Source organism: Antechinus flavipes, chromosome 2 (genome assembly GCF_016432865.1).
Source record: "Antechinus flavipes isolate AdamAnt ecotype Samford, QLD, Australia chromosome 2, AdamAnt_v2, whole genome shotgun sequence".
In the NCBI taxonomy this organism is placed as follows: Eukaryota; Metazoa; Chordata; class Mammalia; order Dasyuromorphia; family Dasyuridae; genus Antechinus; species Antechinus flavipes.
Window position 1 is genome coordinate 39,654,003 of NC_067399.1, and position 20,638 is coordinate 39,674,640.

The window sequence follows — 20,638 nt, forward strand, 5'->3', positions numbered from 1 at the left end:
CTGCAAGTCTGTAACTCGGCGGGGTCCTGGGTCCCAGACAGTGATCATCTGTGTAGGGATTTCTGTAAGGAAGTGCCTCGGTCCCTGCGGAAAGTCACTGTTCCACTTGTTATCTTGTAGATCTCAGGGAGCCTTCGGGGCCTGTGGGGGGGAGGACCTTGCTCCTGGGCTCCTATGACACCTACTCACCCTCCCCCCCCCCTCACTCTCTGACACACACTCACTCACACACACACTCTCACATACTCTCACACCAACACTCACACACACACACACATACTCTCACACCAACACTCACACACACACACACTCTCACACCAACACTCACACACACACTCTGACACACACACATATACTCTCACACCAACACTCACACACACACTCACACACACACTCTGACACACACACACATACTCTCACACCAACACTCACACTCACACACACACACTCACACACAAATACCCATACACACACATACACACTTACACTGATACACACACACAAATAACCCCCCCACACTCACACCACACACATTCACATATATACACACACTCACACCTGCTACTACACACACTCTCTCTCACACAGACACACTCACACTCGCACCACTCAGAGGCAGGATTTGGAACCCAAGGCTTTAGGACTCTGAGACCGGCCCTATCTTCGTCACACCTTGCTGTTTTTCTTCTTCTTTACTTTTGTTTAGTTTTCTTGGGAAAGAGGCTTTTGGGGATCCGTTATTTGTGCCATACTGGGCACATCGGAGTCTGCCTTCTGTCTTGGGTTTGGGATCGTAGAATTATTTAGGGCTATGAGATCTTCTAATAGAGTTTACTTGTTTTACAAATGAGGAAAGTGAGTTCCACAGAAGGGCCACAACCCTCCAATCCTTTTCTTCATGGGTTCTACTTTCCTGATTTCTCTTAAATGATATCTTTGTGTTTTCCAAATTCCAGTTGGGTATCCTTCTCTAGGATACTTTTGATAGATATCTTTTGACTATACATATGTACCTCTATGTGTGTGTGTGTGTGTGTTTATACATATATAACATTCATAAATTGGTCCAGTTCTTTAGTATAAAAGGAGATGTTTTATTATAGATTATTCTCATGTCGTAATTATCCAGAACAACTTTTCTCAGGGAACTAAAGTTTTAGAGCCCTGTAGCGAAAATAGTTATGTATAGGAATGCAAAGATTTACAGTTGCTTTACGAAATCCCATTCTATCCTCACGATAACCTTTTCTGTACTTACAGTTTTGACTATTTTACAAACACAAACCCATGGACGTGACAGTACATCTATTCCACGAGTAGCATATTTACTTAGAATGGCATCGGTGTGAGCACATCAGCAGAACTGGGCCTAGGCTGCCACTAGGCCGAGTAAGAGAGTCATGGAATTTAAGAATTGGAAGGAAAATCAGTGGCCCAATAATCCAACTTCCAAATGAAAGGAACCCCATTACAAGTGTCATCCATCTTCTGTTACAGGAATACCTCCCCACCTCCTCTCCCAGCAGTCCCTTACGTTGCTGGACAGCTCTCATGGTCAGGGAGCTTTCTCGGAAATCTGATCTAGTCTAACCTCTTCACATGTTCTCCCCCAGCTGCTGAGTCTGCCCTCCTGGGCCAAATGCAACAAGTCTAATTCTTCAGCTTTTTGAACACTTGAAGACAGACAGAAAGACAGATCATGGGTAGAGAGAGATGGATATTCATAGAGACCCAGATTAGATTTTATACACAAACCCATATGTGCATGATAGATATTAGATAGATAGACACAGATGATAGAATTGGAAGGGGGGGCAGACATTGGGGTTACATGTCTTGCTCTAGGGTCACACAGCTAGTAAATGGCTGTTGCTGGATTTGAAATCAGGTCCTCCTGACTCCACCACCTATCTGGCCCAGATTATTTATTAAGTGCTTATTTTGTGCCAAGCACTGGGTGTACAAGTATAAGTAATCCAGGCAGCCCTTGCACTCAGGGAGTTTTAAATTCTAATGGCTGAAGACCACATCCCTCAGTGACATGGCTTGGAGCTGGTGGCTAAGGAGCGAGTGAGGCTTATTCCAGGCAAGATCAAGGAGGACGGGGACAGCTGGGCCAACAGCCACAGTGGGAGCAGCTCATATTTTTCTTGCCTCTTCTCTCCTCCAAGCTAAATACGCCCATTTCCTTCAAAGGATCCTTATGTAACAAGGATGCAAGGCCCTTTGTCCTCCTGGTCAGGAAAGGCCACAGAGTGTGGTAGAATGAGCATGAGATTTGGAGTTGAGGCTTCCACCAAACACTCTGGATGTGACCTGGGTTAGTTACACTGGCCCTCAGTTACGTCATTAGGAACATGAGAGTGATTGGGTAGTCTGCAGGGTCCCTTCCCCCTCTCAATCGAGCCTCTTCTAAGCCTGTATGTGGAGGTGTTCTCTTGCTGAATCCATAACTAGGAGTGGAGGAGGAGCCTTCCTGATTCTTCCTGTTGCTATTCCTGGGAACAAACCATGACTTCTGGCACTGATGTAGGGGCATCCTTGTGGGGATCCCTTTTGTGGGTGCCCCATATTTAGTGGGTGAATGGTGACGTCATACCTTCTACGTGAAGAGTGATTTGTTTCCAGACTGATGTTGATAGGGGTATAATTGATTGGCTGATGTATTCAGGTATGTAGCCTTCCTCTGTTCTGCTAGATGATGTAAACATCCCATTCCTGCTCAGTATATATATATTTTCCATACATATGTATATATATATTTTTCCCCTTGCATTGTTTTGGGTTGTAAGTGTGCTGAGTTACATTGTCTCAAAAATAGTCCTTGTTTTATTTTAGCCACACCTTATGAGGTTCCCTTCAAGTCATCAGAAGAAAATTGTCATATACATTTTCCTAAATCTAAAGTCTCCATTCCTTCTAAAGAGTGGACGTGGTGCTTGTCAAGAATGCCTTTTTTGTTCTGACCTGGCATTCTAAGATAGAGGTCAAAAGAGCCTCTCTGATTGGTTATTTCTTTGTTTGAGAGTTACAGAGAGGAATGGGATCACCAAGGCTGAAGAGCAGTTGTCCAATAGGCAGCTTGTCGTGATGTGGCAGTTGAGCCATATTTCTGAACACTTTCTTCAGCCTCTGATAGTTCTGTGGGTACCTTTAGTCATTTTGCTCTCTCTCTCAGGGCAGTGATCAGTCCTACCCTGTTCTACTCTTGGTGGGTTTCTTTTGTAACGAGAGTAGTTTCCATAAGACTGGTCAGGGTCAGCGAGATGGTCTCTGAATGAACTGATCCTCTCCATTGCCTGGCGTTTATTTGGCTTCACAACCAGAAAAGCACAGCTTTCTTGGGGCCAGGGGCAGTCTGGTACAATGTGCAAATTGGCTTTACCTCTTAGATTGAGAAGTGGGAATGTTTTGATTAGGTCAAAATCAGCCTACAAGAGCACCAGCCTCAGTGTCCCATCCTGGCCCAGAAGTGATCCTGAGTTTGCTGAAGTATCCAAGTAGAGTATGAAGAGCTTGGGAACACTTAACAGTACTCCACCAGAGCTTGCCATGATATATGTCTTCCAAGGGCTGGCCTCGTTACTGATGGCTGAGCAAAAAGTAACTATATTTTGCTTTCAGCAACTCAGACCATGTTCCACCATCTACTCCTGGTGCTCTTTGCTTCAGCAGAGGAAGGGCCCACAATGATGAAATCATAGACCCCTAAAGTACTCAAGTGTTGGTATAATTACACATCCATAAAGCCAGAAGCCTCCTTGCTACTGTGGTGATTATCCTGATAAATAAATTAGTAATGCAACGTGAATGTGGGCAGAAATACAACATGAAAAATTCATCCCAAAGAAATGCTTACATGGCAACAGAGAGTCTGTGTCTTACCTGGCAGGCATTATCAGCCAAAAAAAAAAAAAAAAAGTTAGAGTGGAAGTGAAAGAGATGTTTTGTGAGAGGGTGGGTTTTATTTGAATATTCATAATGACTCAGGGGTAGATATGTTTTATTTTTAGTAGCACTATACCCCAGCACTTGGCTGCATTTCATTTAGCTTGTAAATTGATATCACCCCATTGCAGATTGGAGAATAATTTAGCCTCCCCCTCTCCTCTTTATTCCTGTTCCTCTCCCTCTCCATGGTAGTTGGGTTCCCAGAAAGTCCCTGGCTATTTAAGGATAAAAAGCAGCTAAAGAGCTCTCTGCAGTAGCTAGTCATCTAATTAACATTTGAGGGGATAGCGATAATATTTGATAATATTTTGATGCCTTATGGTCCTAACAACTAACAGGCTCTGACTAAAGTAATTGACTAACACTTCTAACCCTCCTGTCCATCTCTCTAGGTTCCCTTTCCTTCCTGTTTTTCTTACTCATTTTTTAAAAATCTCATTCCCAGTCCTGTTTTTTCCTTTCCTCTTCTTAGCCTTTCTTTTCCCCTCTTTTCCTAGCCCTGTCTTTTTCTTTCTTTTCCTCCCTATTTTTACCTAGTTGAACCAGCTATAAGGTTCTACTATTAAATTAAAGCATATTTTACTTAGTTGAATAGTTTTGTTTCCTGGGTTTTTTTTATTTGAATATTAGGTGAGCTTCACTTATATCTCTGCCTGTGTCCTTGCCCCAAACAGTTGGACAGACTTGAAGTAGTAGTTCTTTTTATTTTTCTTTTTTTATATCTGTGTGACTCTTGGTTTTTGTAGGTGGTGGTTTTCCTTCTGCAGGTCACTCCTTAGGACACCTTCCACTATTTGTTTCAAAGTGGTGATTTATTTCTGCATAAAACATTTATATAGCATGCATGTAAGGGTCTAGTTGTTGCAGCATATTGCATGAAAACTTTTCTCATATTAATTTTATAACAACATCAGAGAAATGAATGGTGATGTGGTTGTTTTATTAACTAAGATTTATATTCTTGGTAAAATTTGGATATGAATCCATGCAAATTGAATAGGAGATATTTGGAGGGTATTCTAACATAGTGTATGAGGAAGATAAAAATGATGATCAGAACAAGATATTTAAATTGCTTAATTAAAATAAAAAAATATATTTTTGAGATTTTTAATCAATGGCTAAAGCATGTAATTATTTTGACTCAAGTTCAAAAAGTATATAAGTATTTTTGAAATTGTAAATATTTTAGTTATAAATATGGATCATCGTTTGGAACTTATTTTTTTTAAAGAAAACATATCTTCAGCCAGCTCAATTTAGAAATTTTAAATATTGAGATATACAGCTGAGTTTTAATCTTCAGAAACAATACTTTCTCACATTTTAAAATTTCCAAGTGATTTTCTTTTTCAATTTAGGTTATGTTCCAAGCAGGGGCATTTTCTTTCAACACTTACAAAATAAGCTCTTGTTATTTAAAGGCTGAGTTGTCACTTTTAGTCTGATGACTAAGTGCTTAAGTGACTTCCACCAATTCAGTGGTGTAATTTTCTTTAAAAAGTGGTGTAAACCTGAATAACCCCCCAACCCTGAAGTTGGTTATCCTAAGTATTAGGAAATCCTTAAAGGAGAAACTCTGCCTCAGTGAGGGGACTCCACCCCAAGCACAAACAGTTTCATCTTTGTTATCTGGGTGGGGTCAGCTCAGTCCCAAAACCCATTGAATTCAATTTAAATTCTAGCTCTAGCTGAAACCCATCGAGGAGCCAACCTGGGACTCCATCCATGAACCCCCTTCAGTTTGTAGCCAAAGTCCCCTATTATAAATGAGCCAAACTAAAACCCTCTCTTTGTAGAGGTTCTAGACATGCCAGCCATACCATGCTTGGCACCCCAAGGAGCTTCTCTGCCTACTGGAATACTGTTTCCGGTGCTCTCTTTTTTTTACCCATATCTATTTCCTTAACTAGATTTTAATCTTATTTCCAATCCCCATAATAAACTCTTATATCAATCTAGGTTTTCAGGTCTGTAAATTCCTTTATAGGGAACTGTTTGCACTGCTAGAAGGGAATTCTCAGAACTCCCTACCCTTGCACTGCCCTCCCTGACCACCAGAAACCCTAATTTCATTTGGGTACCCCAAATCTAAACCTCATCAAGATGGTTACTGGTTCTTTAGTGAGACCAGCTTTTCATGTTGAAACTTACCTGATGATGATTTGGGAGGCTAGATTCATGGATAGTCTTTAAATACTCATAGTGTTTATGATTTTTTTTTCCCAGTGTAGGTACTTCCTCTATTTAAGGACACTGTAATTTTTAATATTTGTAATATTTAATATTTAGTTATTGTTATCAAGAGGTTTTGTGGCCAAAAAATAATCTGTCTACAACCATTTTGGTGATGAACCTTCACATCTTCCTAAATACAGGTCTGACTTTGGTACCTCTCCCCTTCTCAGGAATATGCAGTGGTTCCCTATCACCTCTAGATCAACTATAAAATCTTCTGTTTGGAGTTTAAAATTTGATAGACCCTAGCTTTCTTTCACCTTTTTAGTCTGCCTTCTTAGACTTTACTCCCTGAAATGTACATTGATGTCTTATTGATATGAGTCTTGCCCAAGATAAACTTATCACCTGATTCCAGGCATTTTCTCTGGCTGATTATCCCTCAAGTCTTCTGGAATGCTCTCTGTTCTCATTTTCTCTTGGCTTTTCCTGGTTTCTTGGAGGTCCCAACTAAAATAATACCTTCTAGGAAGCCTTTCCCAATTCATCTTGTCTGTAGCTTATTTTTATTTTATTTATTTGTTTGTTATCTCCCCCATTAGATTGTGAGCTCCTTGAGGGCAGGACCTGACTTCTATTTTTGTATCCCTACTGCTTAGCAAAGTGCCTGGCATACAGTAGGCACTTAAATGTTTTTTGACTGATTGATTGGAGTAGTTTCCAAAGTCACTCATTGTTCCTAAAATCTTTTAAGTTGGGGAGAATTATTAAAACTTACATTCCTCTGGAATAATCTTTGATAACTACCATTTACATTCTGAATTGAGGCACTGGAATAGGAACTTTGTTGGAGATTATGATGCTAACGTTAGAAAGCTATCCTTATATATAGGGTAATGTTCCTCTCTTCCCCTCTAATTTTATGTTAAATCTGATATTTTTGCTACTTAGAGTTTTATTGATGTTTTGGTTTTACATTATAACATATATAATAATTAATCCCAATTTATGAGGAATCTCTTGTAATAGAAATAATTTAAGGAAAACTAATAACATGGGGACTTCATCTAAAGGGCATGCCGTGTTTCATATCTGTATTTTTTTTTTAAGTGAACAAACCTATTTTCCTTTCTTCCCTACCCCATGGTGATGGTGGGATGATGCTTGTAACAAATATGTACAGTCTGGGACAGCTAGATGGTACAGTGGATAGAACACCAGCCCTGAAGTCAGAAGGACCTAAGTTCAAATGTAGCCTCAGACATCTAATTAACACTTTTTTGCTCTGTGATTGTGAGCAAGTCTCTTATCCCCAATTGCCTAGCCAAATAAATAAATAAAATGAACTAAAAAGAAAACAAAAATAAATAAGCATTGTTGGAATCTTTACAAACTGCTAACTCATTAGAGTTGATAGATTATTGATCTGATCTTACAAGAAGATGTTTTGAGCCAGAACTTGAAACAAGGTACTAAGTAGAACTAATTGATACAGTGCTTGTGTTTGCACTTTTACTCACTGGAATTCACAAGTATGGGAGATTCACAAAGTTAACTGTGTAACTTTGTGAGTTCACACCTCCCTTGAAGCTCTTAGGGCCAGAGAGCACTATGGGAGAAAACCCATAATCCCTCTCTCTTGTATCCCACAATTCCTCTTTCTCATATAAAACAGACAGAGGATCTCGGGGAGAGTGGAGCTGAAGATTGAGAAGGCTGTCTCAGAAGCACAATCAGATTCATCTTCATCTCACACCACTGTGGTGGCTGGGCTCCTGCACTTCCCCCACTGAGACCAAGCTGGTCTGAAAGACTCGCCAGAAAGCTGCCCAGACCTAGGCAAGGAGACAAGAGATCCATTCCATCTTTGTGCTGGCTGGAGGCTGAAGAAAGCAGAGGCAGAGGCTGAAGGACAAAACCTTTGGATTTGGCGACATTCGGAGGGAGCTCTTGGAACCAAGCAGAGAGATAGGCCTCTAAGCTAACTGGGTTATATTGGAGACAATAAAAGATCTGAACTTTTATCACCTGGCTGCGTTTTGGGTAATTATTTACTTTTAACAGAAACTAAGGCTGCCTCCAGAAAACCTCCCTGAGAAACTTGCTCTCTCTCCCAGAGAGAACCTTTATATTATTTTAAAGAAGAAAAAGAACACCACATTTTGGTGCCCAACGTGAGGCCAAAATCTCCCATACTTGTGAATGACAATGAGTAAAGGTGTAAACACAAGCATTGTATCAATTAGTTCTACTTAGTACCTTGTTTCAGGTTCTGGCCCAAAACATCTCCTTGTAAGATCAGATCAATAATCTATCAACTCTAATGAGTTAGCAGTTTGTAAAGATTCCAACAAAGCATAATCAAGCAAAATAAATTCCCTCAGTAGTTCTTCACATAAATATGTTTCATTCTACATGGAGATATGTTTTTATTATGGATCTTCTGGAATCTACTGGTCATTGCATTGATGATGATCCTTATAGCTTTCAAACTTGTTTGTCTTCACATTGTTGTTATTATATAAATCTTTCACCTGGTTCTTCTCATTTCATTCTTCATCAGCTTAAAAAAGTCCCTCAAATTGTTCATTTTTGTAATATTGATATTATAGTATAAATTGTACAGTTCCTCTTTACTTCCTTCTGCATTAGTTCATCTAAATTTCTCTAAGTCTTTTTGGAATCAATCTGTTTTTCATTTTTTATAAAATCATGATACTCGATCACAACTTATTTGGCCATCCCTCAATTGTTGCACATTTTCTTAGTTTCCAGGTTTTTTATTTTTAAACTGCTATATAAAGAGCTTCTATAAATATTTTTGCAGATAAAGGACCCTTTCCTCTCCTACTCACTAGTCAATAACTTTGTGTGTATAATTCCAATTTGCTTTCCACAATGATTGTATCCATTAAGATCCACCAACATTGCATCAGTGTTTTTCTGTAGCCCTTCCTACATTTATCATTTTCCTCTTTTGTCATTTTTATCCCTGTTGTGAGTATAAGCTGGAATCTCCAAAGTGCTTTTATTTGCATTTCACTAGCAATGATTTAGAACATTTTTGTCATATGGCCATAGATAAGCCTGAGTTTCTTCCCTTGAGAACTATCTATTCATATCCTTAGACCGTATGCCAATTGGGAAATGGCTCTTTTTCTTATAAATTTGAATCAGTTCCTTACATATCTTGGAAATAAGACTTTTGTCAGAAAAATTTAATGCAAAAAATTTTCTCAGTTAATTGGGTAAGAATAAATTATTAATTTAGCTTTTTTAGGTTTGTTCATGTAAAAGCTTTTACATAATTAAAATTATCCATGGAAGGCTTAGATCTCAAACCAAGAATTTCTGCCTTCAGATCTAATACTTTTTCTGCTGCAGGATACGTAAAGTCCAAGAGTGAGCAAGATTAACAAAGCTGTGAGGATAAAGACAGGGAATCTGAAGGTGGGATTTTATCTGGGATCTGAAGAGAAGCTGGAGACAAAAGATGAAGATGTTATTCCCCTTTAGCAGATGAAGAAACTGAGGTTCAGTGAAGCCATGTGAGGAGAAATGAATGGCTTGGATAAGAAAGTGATAGAGTCACAGGACTCTCATGGGTTAGAAACACTTGCTGTGGAGAAAACTTGCTAGTCTGGTCCCCAGAGGAGCGGGACATCCTCAAGTGAAAGGATTTGAGGAAAGTGACAGAAGGATAGGTTTGGATTTTGAAGGACTTTAGGATTCAACTGGCCCAGCTTTTTTATTTTACAGGGAAGCAAAGTGAGACCCAGAGACATACCTGTCTTAGCCAAGGTAACAAACAGGTGGTAAGTGGCACAGCCAGGATTTGAGTCCAGGTCTTGTGACGCTGAGTCCAGCACTCTTTCCACGTTGCATGCTGTCCTCCTCTTCTCCTTCCACCAACTCCTCCTCCCCCCCTTCCCCCATGCTGATGCTGGAATTGATCCTAGCATCTGGTTTAAACCCTCCTCCCCAAATAGGAAATCCTTTTCCTGAACCCAGCACATTTCAGCTCCATCCTCCTTTGTCCTTAGTCTTTCTGCCTTCAGGAAGACAAGTCCAGTCTCAGGTTCTCATTTTTCTTTTACATTTTACCCCATAGTGAAAGAGAAAAGAGTGGAGTGGGCCTTCTGCTCGGGTCCTCCTTCTTCAGGGTGCTCAGGATGCAGCCCATCATCCCCTGTTTGTGAAATGCTGAGTTGTTGCTTTCGTTGTTTAGTCATATCCACCCCTTTATGTCCCCTCTGGGGGTTTTCTTGGTAGAAGTTCTGGAATGGCTTGCTATTTCTTTCTCTGGCTCATTTGACAGATGAAGAAACTGAGCCAAAGAGTGTCACAGCAACCACAAAATTCTCATTCTGTGCCATTATTGAGGATGGACTATTCGGTCAGAAAAATAGGATAGTTTACTTCTCTTTGGAGTGAAGTAATCTCATGGAGAGGTAGTAATATCTGCAGTAAACTAAGGTGGCCGCCATTTAAGCAGAAAACTCTCGACTGTCTTCTGCAAGACCAGTGTGACATGACCCTTTAGTTGTTACCTGGGGGAGGAGGGCCGTGATAATTCAGATTCAGTGACTATTCCTGACATACTCAGGGCTTCCCGGATAATAAATGGTCAAGCTGTTTGTAACGTTTATATTAGGATTTTGTACTTAGGTTCCGATTTGATTTATGGAGATAATAAATGCAGTGGGATTTATGACATTGAGAACCAATATCACAGATAAACACAAGTGAGTTCTCTTTTTGGTGGCTTGTCTGGGGCTTTGTTACCCACACCTCCCCTGCCTGGGTCTTATACAGCCGACCAGCTTGGGGCCTGGAGCAGAATTAGTATGTCTGTGCTTGGGCTTAGTGTGAGTTTGACCTGTGGTAGGTATCTGGATTCAGAATTGAATTATTTTCCTTCCATATTCAAAGAGAGTAGGAATCCTCTGCTGTACCAGGATGGGTTGACCCAGAATGGTAGGGAACTTAAAGGTCACTCCTGAAATATTGAAATCCTTGTGTTCCACTGAGTAGATTTATGTCAAGCAAAAAGGACCGGGTGTAGAGGACTCAAGTCATCTTACAGATGAGGCAATGTGAGCCAAGCAAGGTGAGATTGCTGGCCCTTGGCCACACAGCTACCAAGAGAACCCAGATCTTCTGAAATCTCCTCAGGGCTCTGTCTCTCCCCCCTACTTCCCCAGGCCCCTTCTCCATTTCATTAGTGCATCTGTTTGGGAGCCAACACTGTGTGTTCTCTTTTTAATCCTTTGTGTAGAGATGGATGTCAAGTTACCAGAAAAGTGGTGTTGGTGAAGACAGGGGGGCAGGGAAGGATGCCTGAAAAATAACCGGGTCTTGAGCCAGGTGCTTAAGTAGACCAAAAAGTGTCATGGCAGGGGTGAGCAATGACATTGGCCAAGTTGAATTTTAAGAGTCTACTCATCCTTGGGCTGGAATTGTCACATCCCTTTGATTTAGGATGGATGCTTTCCCAAAGAGATGAGCAGCCACCATTGTAGTATAGAGAGCAGGGTTACATCACCCCCCTCAGGATATCTGAATGCTCTCAGGAATAGCCCCTAGGAGGCCATGGGGAGGACAGGTTAAGAATAATCAAAAACTGGGGCCATCTTTCAAGCCTCCCTGAAAGGCCTCCCTTTGGGGATAGGACATGGCCCTGGGCCATTCCTGAGCTAATCTTTGAGCTCTTGCTCCAAGCGTTCTGGCCACACACCAGTCCACTGTCTGATATTTTCTTTGCTGATATCTTTCTTTGCTTGATATTCTTCTTTTGCTCTTCTTGAGCATATCAGTATGATCTGTCTGCTTAGCCTTCTTGCCTCAGGTCTTCTCACTGTCACCCCTTCCTCCACTTGGCTGGCAAAGTGATCATCCTAAAGCACAGATCTGATCATACACACACACACACACACACACACACACACAAACACGCATGCACAAATCTTCCTTTTGACTTTCAAAGCCCTGTATCATGTGATCTCTCCCCATCTTCCCAGTCTCATACCAGCCTCTTCCATATGCTCTGTGATGGCCTCCTGGCTGTTACTGCCACAAAAATCCCCATTCTTTGACAGCAGGCATGTTCCTGAACATCTTTACACTTGCAGAGAATTCTCTCCTTCCTCACCTGGGCTTCCTTCAACTCCTGCTATGTGTACAAAGCCCTTCCGGGTCCCTTGAATGCTGGTGCTTTTCCCCTGAAATCCTCTCTAGGTTATTCCATATTGATGTATTCGTTCACAGACTGAGGTCCCTGAGCCCAGACTGTTTTTTTGCCTTTCCTTGTATCCTCAGCATTTACTAATACCTGGCACAGGGTGAGTGCTTAATAAATGCCAATTGACTTGCTCTAACTTATAAAGCAGAAGGAGTCATTGAAGCTGTTTGACTGTGGCTGCCCATCTCTGGGACCTTCTCTCCCCAAGACTGTTGTCACAAACTCTCGAAGTTTCCCAGTGCCCAAGGGAGGGAGGCGTCTTGCTTTGTGCCATTGCTTATGCTGCTGGCCACAAATACTGAATGCACAGGGGAATATTGGCAAAGGTGATGATGGAGGCTATGACGGGAAGCTCAAAGCCTGCTGGGGAAGAAATTGTCTTGTTCATTTATCTCTCTAGGCCATCAGCACAACCATTCGGGTCTTACCTCTTCACCAGGAGGAACAACTTGCTAAGTGAGAGAATCGGTGTTTGGGAGGTGGCCAGTGTGAGCGTGGGGGGGAGCGGTGTTGGCCTCCCAGTGAGCAAGTGAGTGAGCGCAGCCAACTCTGAAATTACTCTCTCATGTTCCCAGGAATTAACTGACTTGCAGAGGGACCCTCCCGCCCAGTGCTCAGCAGGACCCGTGGGTGATGATTGTAAGTAATGGGGTTTTAGGGCTTTGGGTTATATGAATCCTGCAAACAAATCCCCACATTTTGCTAGCTCAGCTTTAAAAAAAAAAAAAAAGTTCCCTACTGCAGATCATGCAGTAAAATGAATGAAGCAGCAGCTTTTCTTTTCATTTGTTTTAAGTTCCAATTTCATTAGCAGATAATTAGTCAGACATACTGTGGCAGGTCAGTAGTCAGTAATGAGCATGCTTTTTTGGTTAGAGTTCCTATAGATGGGAACTATAACCCTACCTTGCCTGCTGGAGGAAAATGAGGACATTGCTTTCCAGGGAGTTTAATCAGTGGCCTTTCCATATAATCACTCAGTCCACTCAAGAAATCCCTTTGAAGCACTCTACCACAGGCAGAAAATCATAGGCAACTTGGCCCTTGAAAGAGTTCCCTAAATAACTTGGATGATGGCTTTTAAAAAAGTTTTCTTTTCTTTCTCTCTCTCTCTCTCTCTCTCTCTCTCTCTCTCTCTCTCTCTTTCTCTTTCTCTCTCTCTCTCTCTCTCTCTCTCTCTCTCTCTCTCTCTCTCTCTCTCTCTGTCTCTCTCTCTCTCTCTTTTTTACCTGAGGATTAAGTGACTTGCCCAGGGTCACATAGCTAAGAGGTGTTAAGTGTCTGAGGCTAGATTTAAACTTAGGTCCTCCTGACTTCAGGATTGGTGCTCTATCCATTCCGCCTAGCTGCCCCAAAGTTTTCTTTTCTTTTTTTTTTTTTTTAAATTGATGGTGGTACTGTTGCTGCTGCCCATGCCTTTAGGGGGAGGTGACCGATCTCTGTTCCTCTACTTGAGGAATTCATTCAGAGGGGCTACTTTGGATTTCCCCCTGGGGGAAGTGAGGCAAGAAGAGGCCACAGTCCATCTTTTCTCCTGCCTTTCCCTGACCCTTTCTCCCCACCCATCCATACCTGCGATAGAAGCAGCTCAGGAAGCTTTTTTTCTTAACCCTGGCTAACCTGGGGGAGAAAATGGAATGGAGCTGCCCCCAGAGCCCTCTACTGTTTCCCTCAGGCTCCTGCTAGCTTCTCCAGGTCTCTTTAGCCTCCTCCGTTTTCCCAAGTCTCTGCTGCCCTCACCTAGGCCCTGCCTTCTTCTCCAGAGCTCTCTTTTTTCTTGAGACCTCTGCTGCCATTGAGGAGGGAGGTAAGGAAATGGGGAGCAGGGAGTAGCCTTAGCTGGACCAGATAGAGGGCGATAGGGTCAGTGCATGGGAAGAAGTGACTTGGGGGGTGGACTGCCCATCCCTGGCATCTGCGAGAACAGATTTCAGGCACAGTTGATGCAGAAAGGCTTCTGGTCCGGGGTTCAGAGCTTAGGAAACCCAGGCCTTTCTGGTGATTAGGTTCCTCTGTATCTCATCAGCTGACCCTTACATTCTTGCAGGAGTTTGCAGCACCCCATATTCTGAGCATGTGGCCCCCATCTGTCACAGAACCCTGAGAACATCCCAATGGCCTCGGTTTGGGCAGTTGGTCAGTGCTGCTCACCATGCAGCTGACAGAGGGGTCCCCACGTCCTTTTCCTTCCTCTGACTTTTTTTCTTTCTCCTCCATATATGCCCCAGGCTTATCAGTAGCACCTTGGGTTCCCATTGCTATTATGCAGCTTTACTGGAAGTACGAGGGATAAAAATGTTTGTCGACTGTTGCCCTGGCCCTGGCTCTCCCAACATACTCCATTCATTGTTCTTACATGCGGAGCCTTTGCTGTATTTGAATACATACTAGGAGACTTCAGGGTGTAGGCTCAGTCTTTGCTAGGGACGTGATGCCATTATACACCCAGATTAGCTAGAAGCCAATTGAAACAGTAGGCTCAGTCTTTGCTAGGGACGTGATGCCATTATACACCCAGATTAGCTAGAAGCCAATTGAAACATTCGTCCCACTTTGGTGATATGGAGAGGCATTTTCCAAAAAACGTTATGAAATGATTCACTTTATGTCCACATGGTGTCAGCTTCAGGACTGAGCTATTATAGATTATATTCTTGCCTATCTTTCTCTTCTGTGGCATCAGGTGAGTGGAGAGGAGATTGTTCAGAAATGGGAATGAGAGCAAGAGCCAAAATAGGTAATTGAGTTCTTAAGTAGAATAAAAAATTAAAATGGGAAGCAGCAGAAAATGAGAAAATCTAGGTGTCTCTTCACTGAAGAGCTAGATTTAAAAAATACCCAAACATATCCTTAAAGAGAGCAGGAAACCAGAAGGGGAAAACTTGGAAGATTTCTTATCAGTGCTGCTGAATTCTTACACAGTGCATGGCACCATGGGGCAAATATTTGTAGGACACAAAGAAGAAAGAGTCCCTTATCTCAAGTGATTTAAGATTGGCTTTTGGGAGAAATACTTTGAAAGAAAATTTTTTGGAATGGACCAGAGGACAAAAGATTCTTTCTTAAGAAACAACAATAACAATAGCTAATATTTATATTGTACTTATTATGTGCCAGGCACTGTGTTAAGTGCTTACAATTATTATCTCATTTGGGCCTAACAACAGCTCTGGGAGATAGGTACTATTATTCCCATTTTACAAAGGAGGAACCTGAGGAAAGCAGAGTTAAAGTTATCACACCTGGTAAGTATCTGGGCCTGGACCCTGTGCTCTCCCTACGGCACCTCTACACTGCCTCTAACAAGGAATCTGGAGAGGAGTTTATAGTCAGCAGCAAAACAGAGAAAAACTCTAAAATGTGTGTGAATGGCTAGAAGAGGATCTGGTGTGTTTATCGAAGTGGATGCTCATGGATTTACTCTATCACCATCTCTCTCTTTGTCTTTCAGTATTCCACTGGCAGGCCACCATCATGGGCCCGGTACGTACTAGCTGATGAGTTCCCCGCTTTGGCTTTCCCCTTTCATTTTACATTTCCGTTTCTTCTTCTAATTGGCGTGTTTGATGTCTTGTCATTCTAGAGTGATAGTCCTTACCAGGGCGGTGTTTTCTTCCTGACTATTCACTTCCCTACAGATTACCCTTTCAAACCGCCAAAGGTAAGGAAGGGTCTCGTTGACTCTGGCTGACACTTGTAGACAAAGGAGGACTCGTGATAAGTGGATTTTAAAGTGGCTCCCTGGAGCAGTGGTGGGGACCCTGCCTCCATCCTCACAGGGAGAAGTTGGACTACCTCGGGCTCTGGGACAGTTCAGTAGACAAGTGTTTCTATTTCAATCTGACACTGTTTCACAGCCTCAAAATGGCTTTTCATAGAGGAGGTTACAACTGTACCCAGTTCTTTTTTCACCTGGGGCAAGGGCTGAGATTTTGGGAGGTGGGAGGAGGGTCCAACCGTGGATGCTGTGGAGAACACAAAGGTCTTGTCCTTGCTTCTGTGGAGATCTCAGGATTCTGGGAGTGGTGGCCAGGGCGGGAATGGGGAGGGAGTGGAATTGTGCCACGCTGGAACGGCTGCCGTGCCAGGCAGGACTCTGTCTTTCCCCTCGCTGTCCTTTGGCCCATACTAGTGCTGGTGGCAGTTTCAGCCCGACCATGTTTCTCATCTTTGATTCCTCACTTCCTCTTCTCTCATCCCTCACTTTGACTGTGTCAAGATTTCTTCCCTTATCTGAAGTGAGGGCAGAACAGTGGCTCCCTCCCCAGCCTTCAGCTTTTACCAGTGAAGAGTGTGCTGGGTTTGGGCTGTAAGAACGGATGTCCCGTTAGCATAAGATAGAAGGTGGCCAAGAGATGAATGAAGCCGTCCGCATACTTTGTCCTTTGGGCCTCCCCTTCTTGCCTCCGGGCTCTGTTAAAGCCAGTGTCCAGGTAGCTCTGCACCTCCCACACCAGCCTCCATATGTCTGTCCTCATATATCGCTGACCAGCTGGCAGTGCCAGAGACTGGCCAGTGCCCGCAGCCAGAACTGTGTCTTCTGTCTGTCAGCTGCCGAATGGCCTGTGGGCAATAGTGCTCTGCAGACCGCAGCTGGGCTCGGCCATGGCCTGCTTCAAAGGTGTTCTCATGTGTGTCATAACCAAGCCTTGGCATGGGGGTGAGTTACCTTTGGTCTCCGCTGAACCTCGAGAGTGACTTCTGTATGCCAGCGGAGAGGAGGGCTGCTCTCTGCCTCGGGCACTGTCAGTGACAAACCACCGAAAAGTCAAGCCAGGAAGTGTCCCCGTTGTGTCAGCGCAGGGAGCGGGATTTGAGCACCAGAAGCATCTGGGTTAGGTGAAAAGGACAATTTTGGGTGTCTCACAGACATGTCACCGCCACTATTAACCATGTACATGCTCCAGATGTTGGTTATGCTGTTAAATCAGTGTGGTAAGAATTACTTTTAATTTTGAGCTCTGAAATGTTTTTATAGATTGAGACTAAAAAGTACATATTCCAGCCTGACTTACTTGTGTGTAAGTCAGTAAATATTGCATTAGCATACTTCTCAGTCTCCGTGCCCCTCAGACTAAGTGACTGGTGATAATTTTAGAGCCCATTGGTCTGTACTCTATAAAAGATTAATTTGCTGACTGCCCTACTTATAAGCATCCAAATAGAATACCTTTCTTCAAATAAATATTAATGTAGATGATCATTTATTTAGTTGGGTTTGAGGGAATAAGAATTAGGAGCTGTATTTGCTCAAGATACAAAAAAAAAAAAAAGACAAATCCAAACAGTGTCAATTATTAAGACTAAAAACCATATCTCCAATAAGCTGGTATTAATTTGGAAGGAAAGCTCAATGGTGAATAGCCCAGTGATGATCTCTTAAAGAAGGTGACCGTTGCCTCTGTTTCCTCCCATAGTAGAAGAAAGTAAAGCATTGAGAATAGACAGTAAGGACTCACCCAGTGACAAAGAAGTTTTGTCCCTGGGAAGAGAAAGCACAGAATGTGACTGTCGTCTCCACTTCTAGAGACTCATGAAATCATTGAGTCACCGAGCCCAACCTCAATTCCACGCAGCCTCCCAGACTCCTGGGCCTCTCATGCCTGTGTCACTTGCATATCTGCAGGAGTGGGCACTCACTGCTTTATAACCCATTCTATTTTTTGGACAAATCTAATTTTGGGGAAATCATTCAACATCTTGTTTCTGTGGCTTCTACCCACTGGTCCTAGATCTGGGCTCCAGAAATTCTCAGAATAAGCTTAAACCTGCATAAAACCCTTTATGTGAGGAATTTAGCTACATCTCATGGGACATTGTTTCAAAACAGGTGTTTTTTACTTGGTGTTCATCTCAAGAAACTGTAGTTTGTACCTCTTTTTAAAAAAATTCTTGATGTCTTTTGTCTTTTATAGTACCAGAATTTCCCCCAGTATCCTTTCCTCTTCTCCCTCTCAGCTGTCTATCTTACATAACAAATATATATATTTTTTAACTTGATGAAATGAATGCCAAGCTGGAAAAAAATTAAGGCACAAAAAAATTGGGGTTGAGGGGAAAAGGAGAAAAAAAAATTAGCAAAATTGATCAATGCATTGAAAAGATCTGAAAAAAACGTATACAGTCTGTGACAATAATGGGTCTCTCACCTCTGCAGAAGCATTTTATGTCTCTTTTTGAAGCCAGCCTTTTTCTTTGTAATTTTGCAACATTCATTTGATTGTTTGCTGGTGGTTATTCTTTTCATTTGCTTTGTCATTGTATATGTTGTTTTCTTGCCTTTGCTTCAGATTGTATCAATCTTTCCACATCCCTGTAGTCTTCATTTTCATTGTATTTTGTAGCAAAGTAATATTCTATCATATTCACGTACCACAGTTTGTTTAGCCATTTCCCAACTGCTTTGTTTCCAAATTTTGACATCATGAAAAATGCTTCTATAAATATTTAGGTCTGTGTGGGCATTTTCTTCTTAATCTTTTTGGGGGCCTGGCCTAGTTGTGAAATCTCAGGATCCAAGAGAATGGACATTTTAGTCACTTTATTTGGATTCCAAATTTGGATTCGAAATCATTGCTTTGATATACAGATGCACCAACAATGCATTAGTATTCTTACCTTCCCCACAACCCCTCCGATATATCAATGTCTTTCTAAAAGTGAACACAACACACTAAATGTGGCTAATCCAGAGTATGGGACAATGATTATCCTCTTTATTAAGATTGTATTCTAATTTTGGGATTTTGTCCGCCCTATCATTTCCTTTAAGCTTTCAGTCGACCAAAACCCTCTATCTTTTTTGCATAAACTACTGTTAAACAGAGATTTTATCACTATAATTTTGAAACTTAGCTGTAGAACATTGTATTTGTTCTTCTTAAATCTGATCCATCCTTTCAAGGTTATAGTTCTTTGGAATCCTGATTCTGTCTACCATGTATCAGCCATCCCTCCCAATTTTGTATTATGTGTACATGTGATATTCATGCTTGCTGTCTCTACATCCCAGTAACTGTTGAGCATTCTTATATTGGACTAGAATGGCCATAGCCCTCAAACTGCCTCCAGAAATTTCTTTCCAGTATGGCCTTGATTTCATTAATCAACACTCTGTAGGATTGTTTAGCTAACTTCTTGCTAAACCAGCTGTGTGACTATTTAGTTCATATCTCTATACAAGGATATCATGAGAGATTTTGTCCAATGTTTGCTAAAAATTTAGGTTACAATAATAGCTAATATTTATATAACCATCCTTTTGCCAGGCATTGGGCTAAACGTTTTATAATTATTATTTCATTTGATCCTCACAGTAACATTATGAGGTAGATGCTATTATTATTCTAATTTTACAAATGAGGAAATTGAGACAGACAGGTAATGTGATTTGCTTGGGATCACAAGCTAGTAGGTGTCTGAGGTCAGATTTTAACTTGAGTTTTCCTGACTCCAGTGCACTGGGGCACCCCTGGAAGCCTTTAACAGCATTTAGAGCATTTTCCTGATCTCTAGCTGATGGGCCGATTCTAAGTGGCAATGAGAAGACTCTGGCATGGCTTGTTCTAATTCCTCCTTTTTCTTTGTAAATGGCAAAATAATAATTATTTAAAAATAAAGACATAAATCTAGAATTTTAACCAAGAATTGACATCCTTAAGCTCACTAGTCTAAATTTTCTAGACTTTACAAATCAGGATCTTTATCTATTTATCTTAGCACAGTGCTTGCCACATAGTAGGCATTTCATGGATGTTAATTAATTGATTTATTCTCTGGCACATCTCTCATAGTTTTTTACCTCATAATTGCCAGCAGCTGATTTTTTTTTTTTAATGTCTCTGCATTTTTTTTCCTTCAAGAGATTTAAATTACCTTGAACCTTGAAGTTCTGTCTTACTTCAGGCTCCCTGCTTCTCCCTCATTTCCTTTTAACCAATCTCTCCAGCTAGAAAACCATTCTCCCAGATCTAGAAGACAAAAGCAACACAGATACAGCAGAATTCAGCATTGTTCCTGTTGTCTGTTTGAGAACAATACACTATGTGTCTCGAGCAGTGGACCTGTCATTCTTTTTGTCCTTCAGACAAAACTGAAAAACACCCTGTTACTGTTTTAAAAGATTTTATATCAATCCTTAGTCTATATGAGGCTTTAGCCTTTCTAAGACTGATCTTAGAGGTGGCTTTCCTCCCTGTTTGTCTGTAGCTTCATGCCCTTGTTTCTGTATTTTGAACATGATTTAAAAACCTGAGCTAACTGAAGAGC

The 20,638-nt window shown here is 41.7% G+C and overlaps 1 protein-coding gene across 2 annotated transcripts in view; it reads left to right on the forward strand.

Annotated features, from left to right (window-relative positions):
* UBE2D4 (ubiquitin conjugating enzyme E2 D4 (putative)) overlaps positions 1-20,638 on the forward strand; it is a 38,378-nt gene that overhangs the window by 1,158 nt on the left and 16,582 nt on the right. Inside the window, exons 2-4 of one of the 2 annotated variants that reach the window (XM_051974529.1) lie at positions 12,946-13,009; positions 15,822-15,853; positions 15,954-16,031. In XM_051974529.1, coding sequence (XP_051830489.1) covers positions 12,946-13,009; positions 15,822-15,853; positions 15,954-16,031 — 174 coding nt within the window. The remainder of the gene's footprint in view (positions 1-12,945; positions 13,010-15,821; positions 15,854-15,953; positions 16,032-20,638) is intronic. The other variant, XM_051974530.1, reaches the window with a different exon arrangement.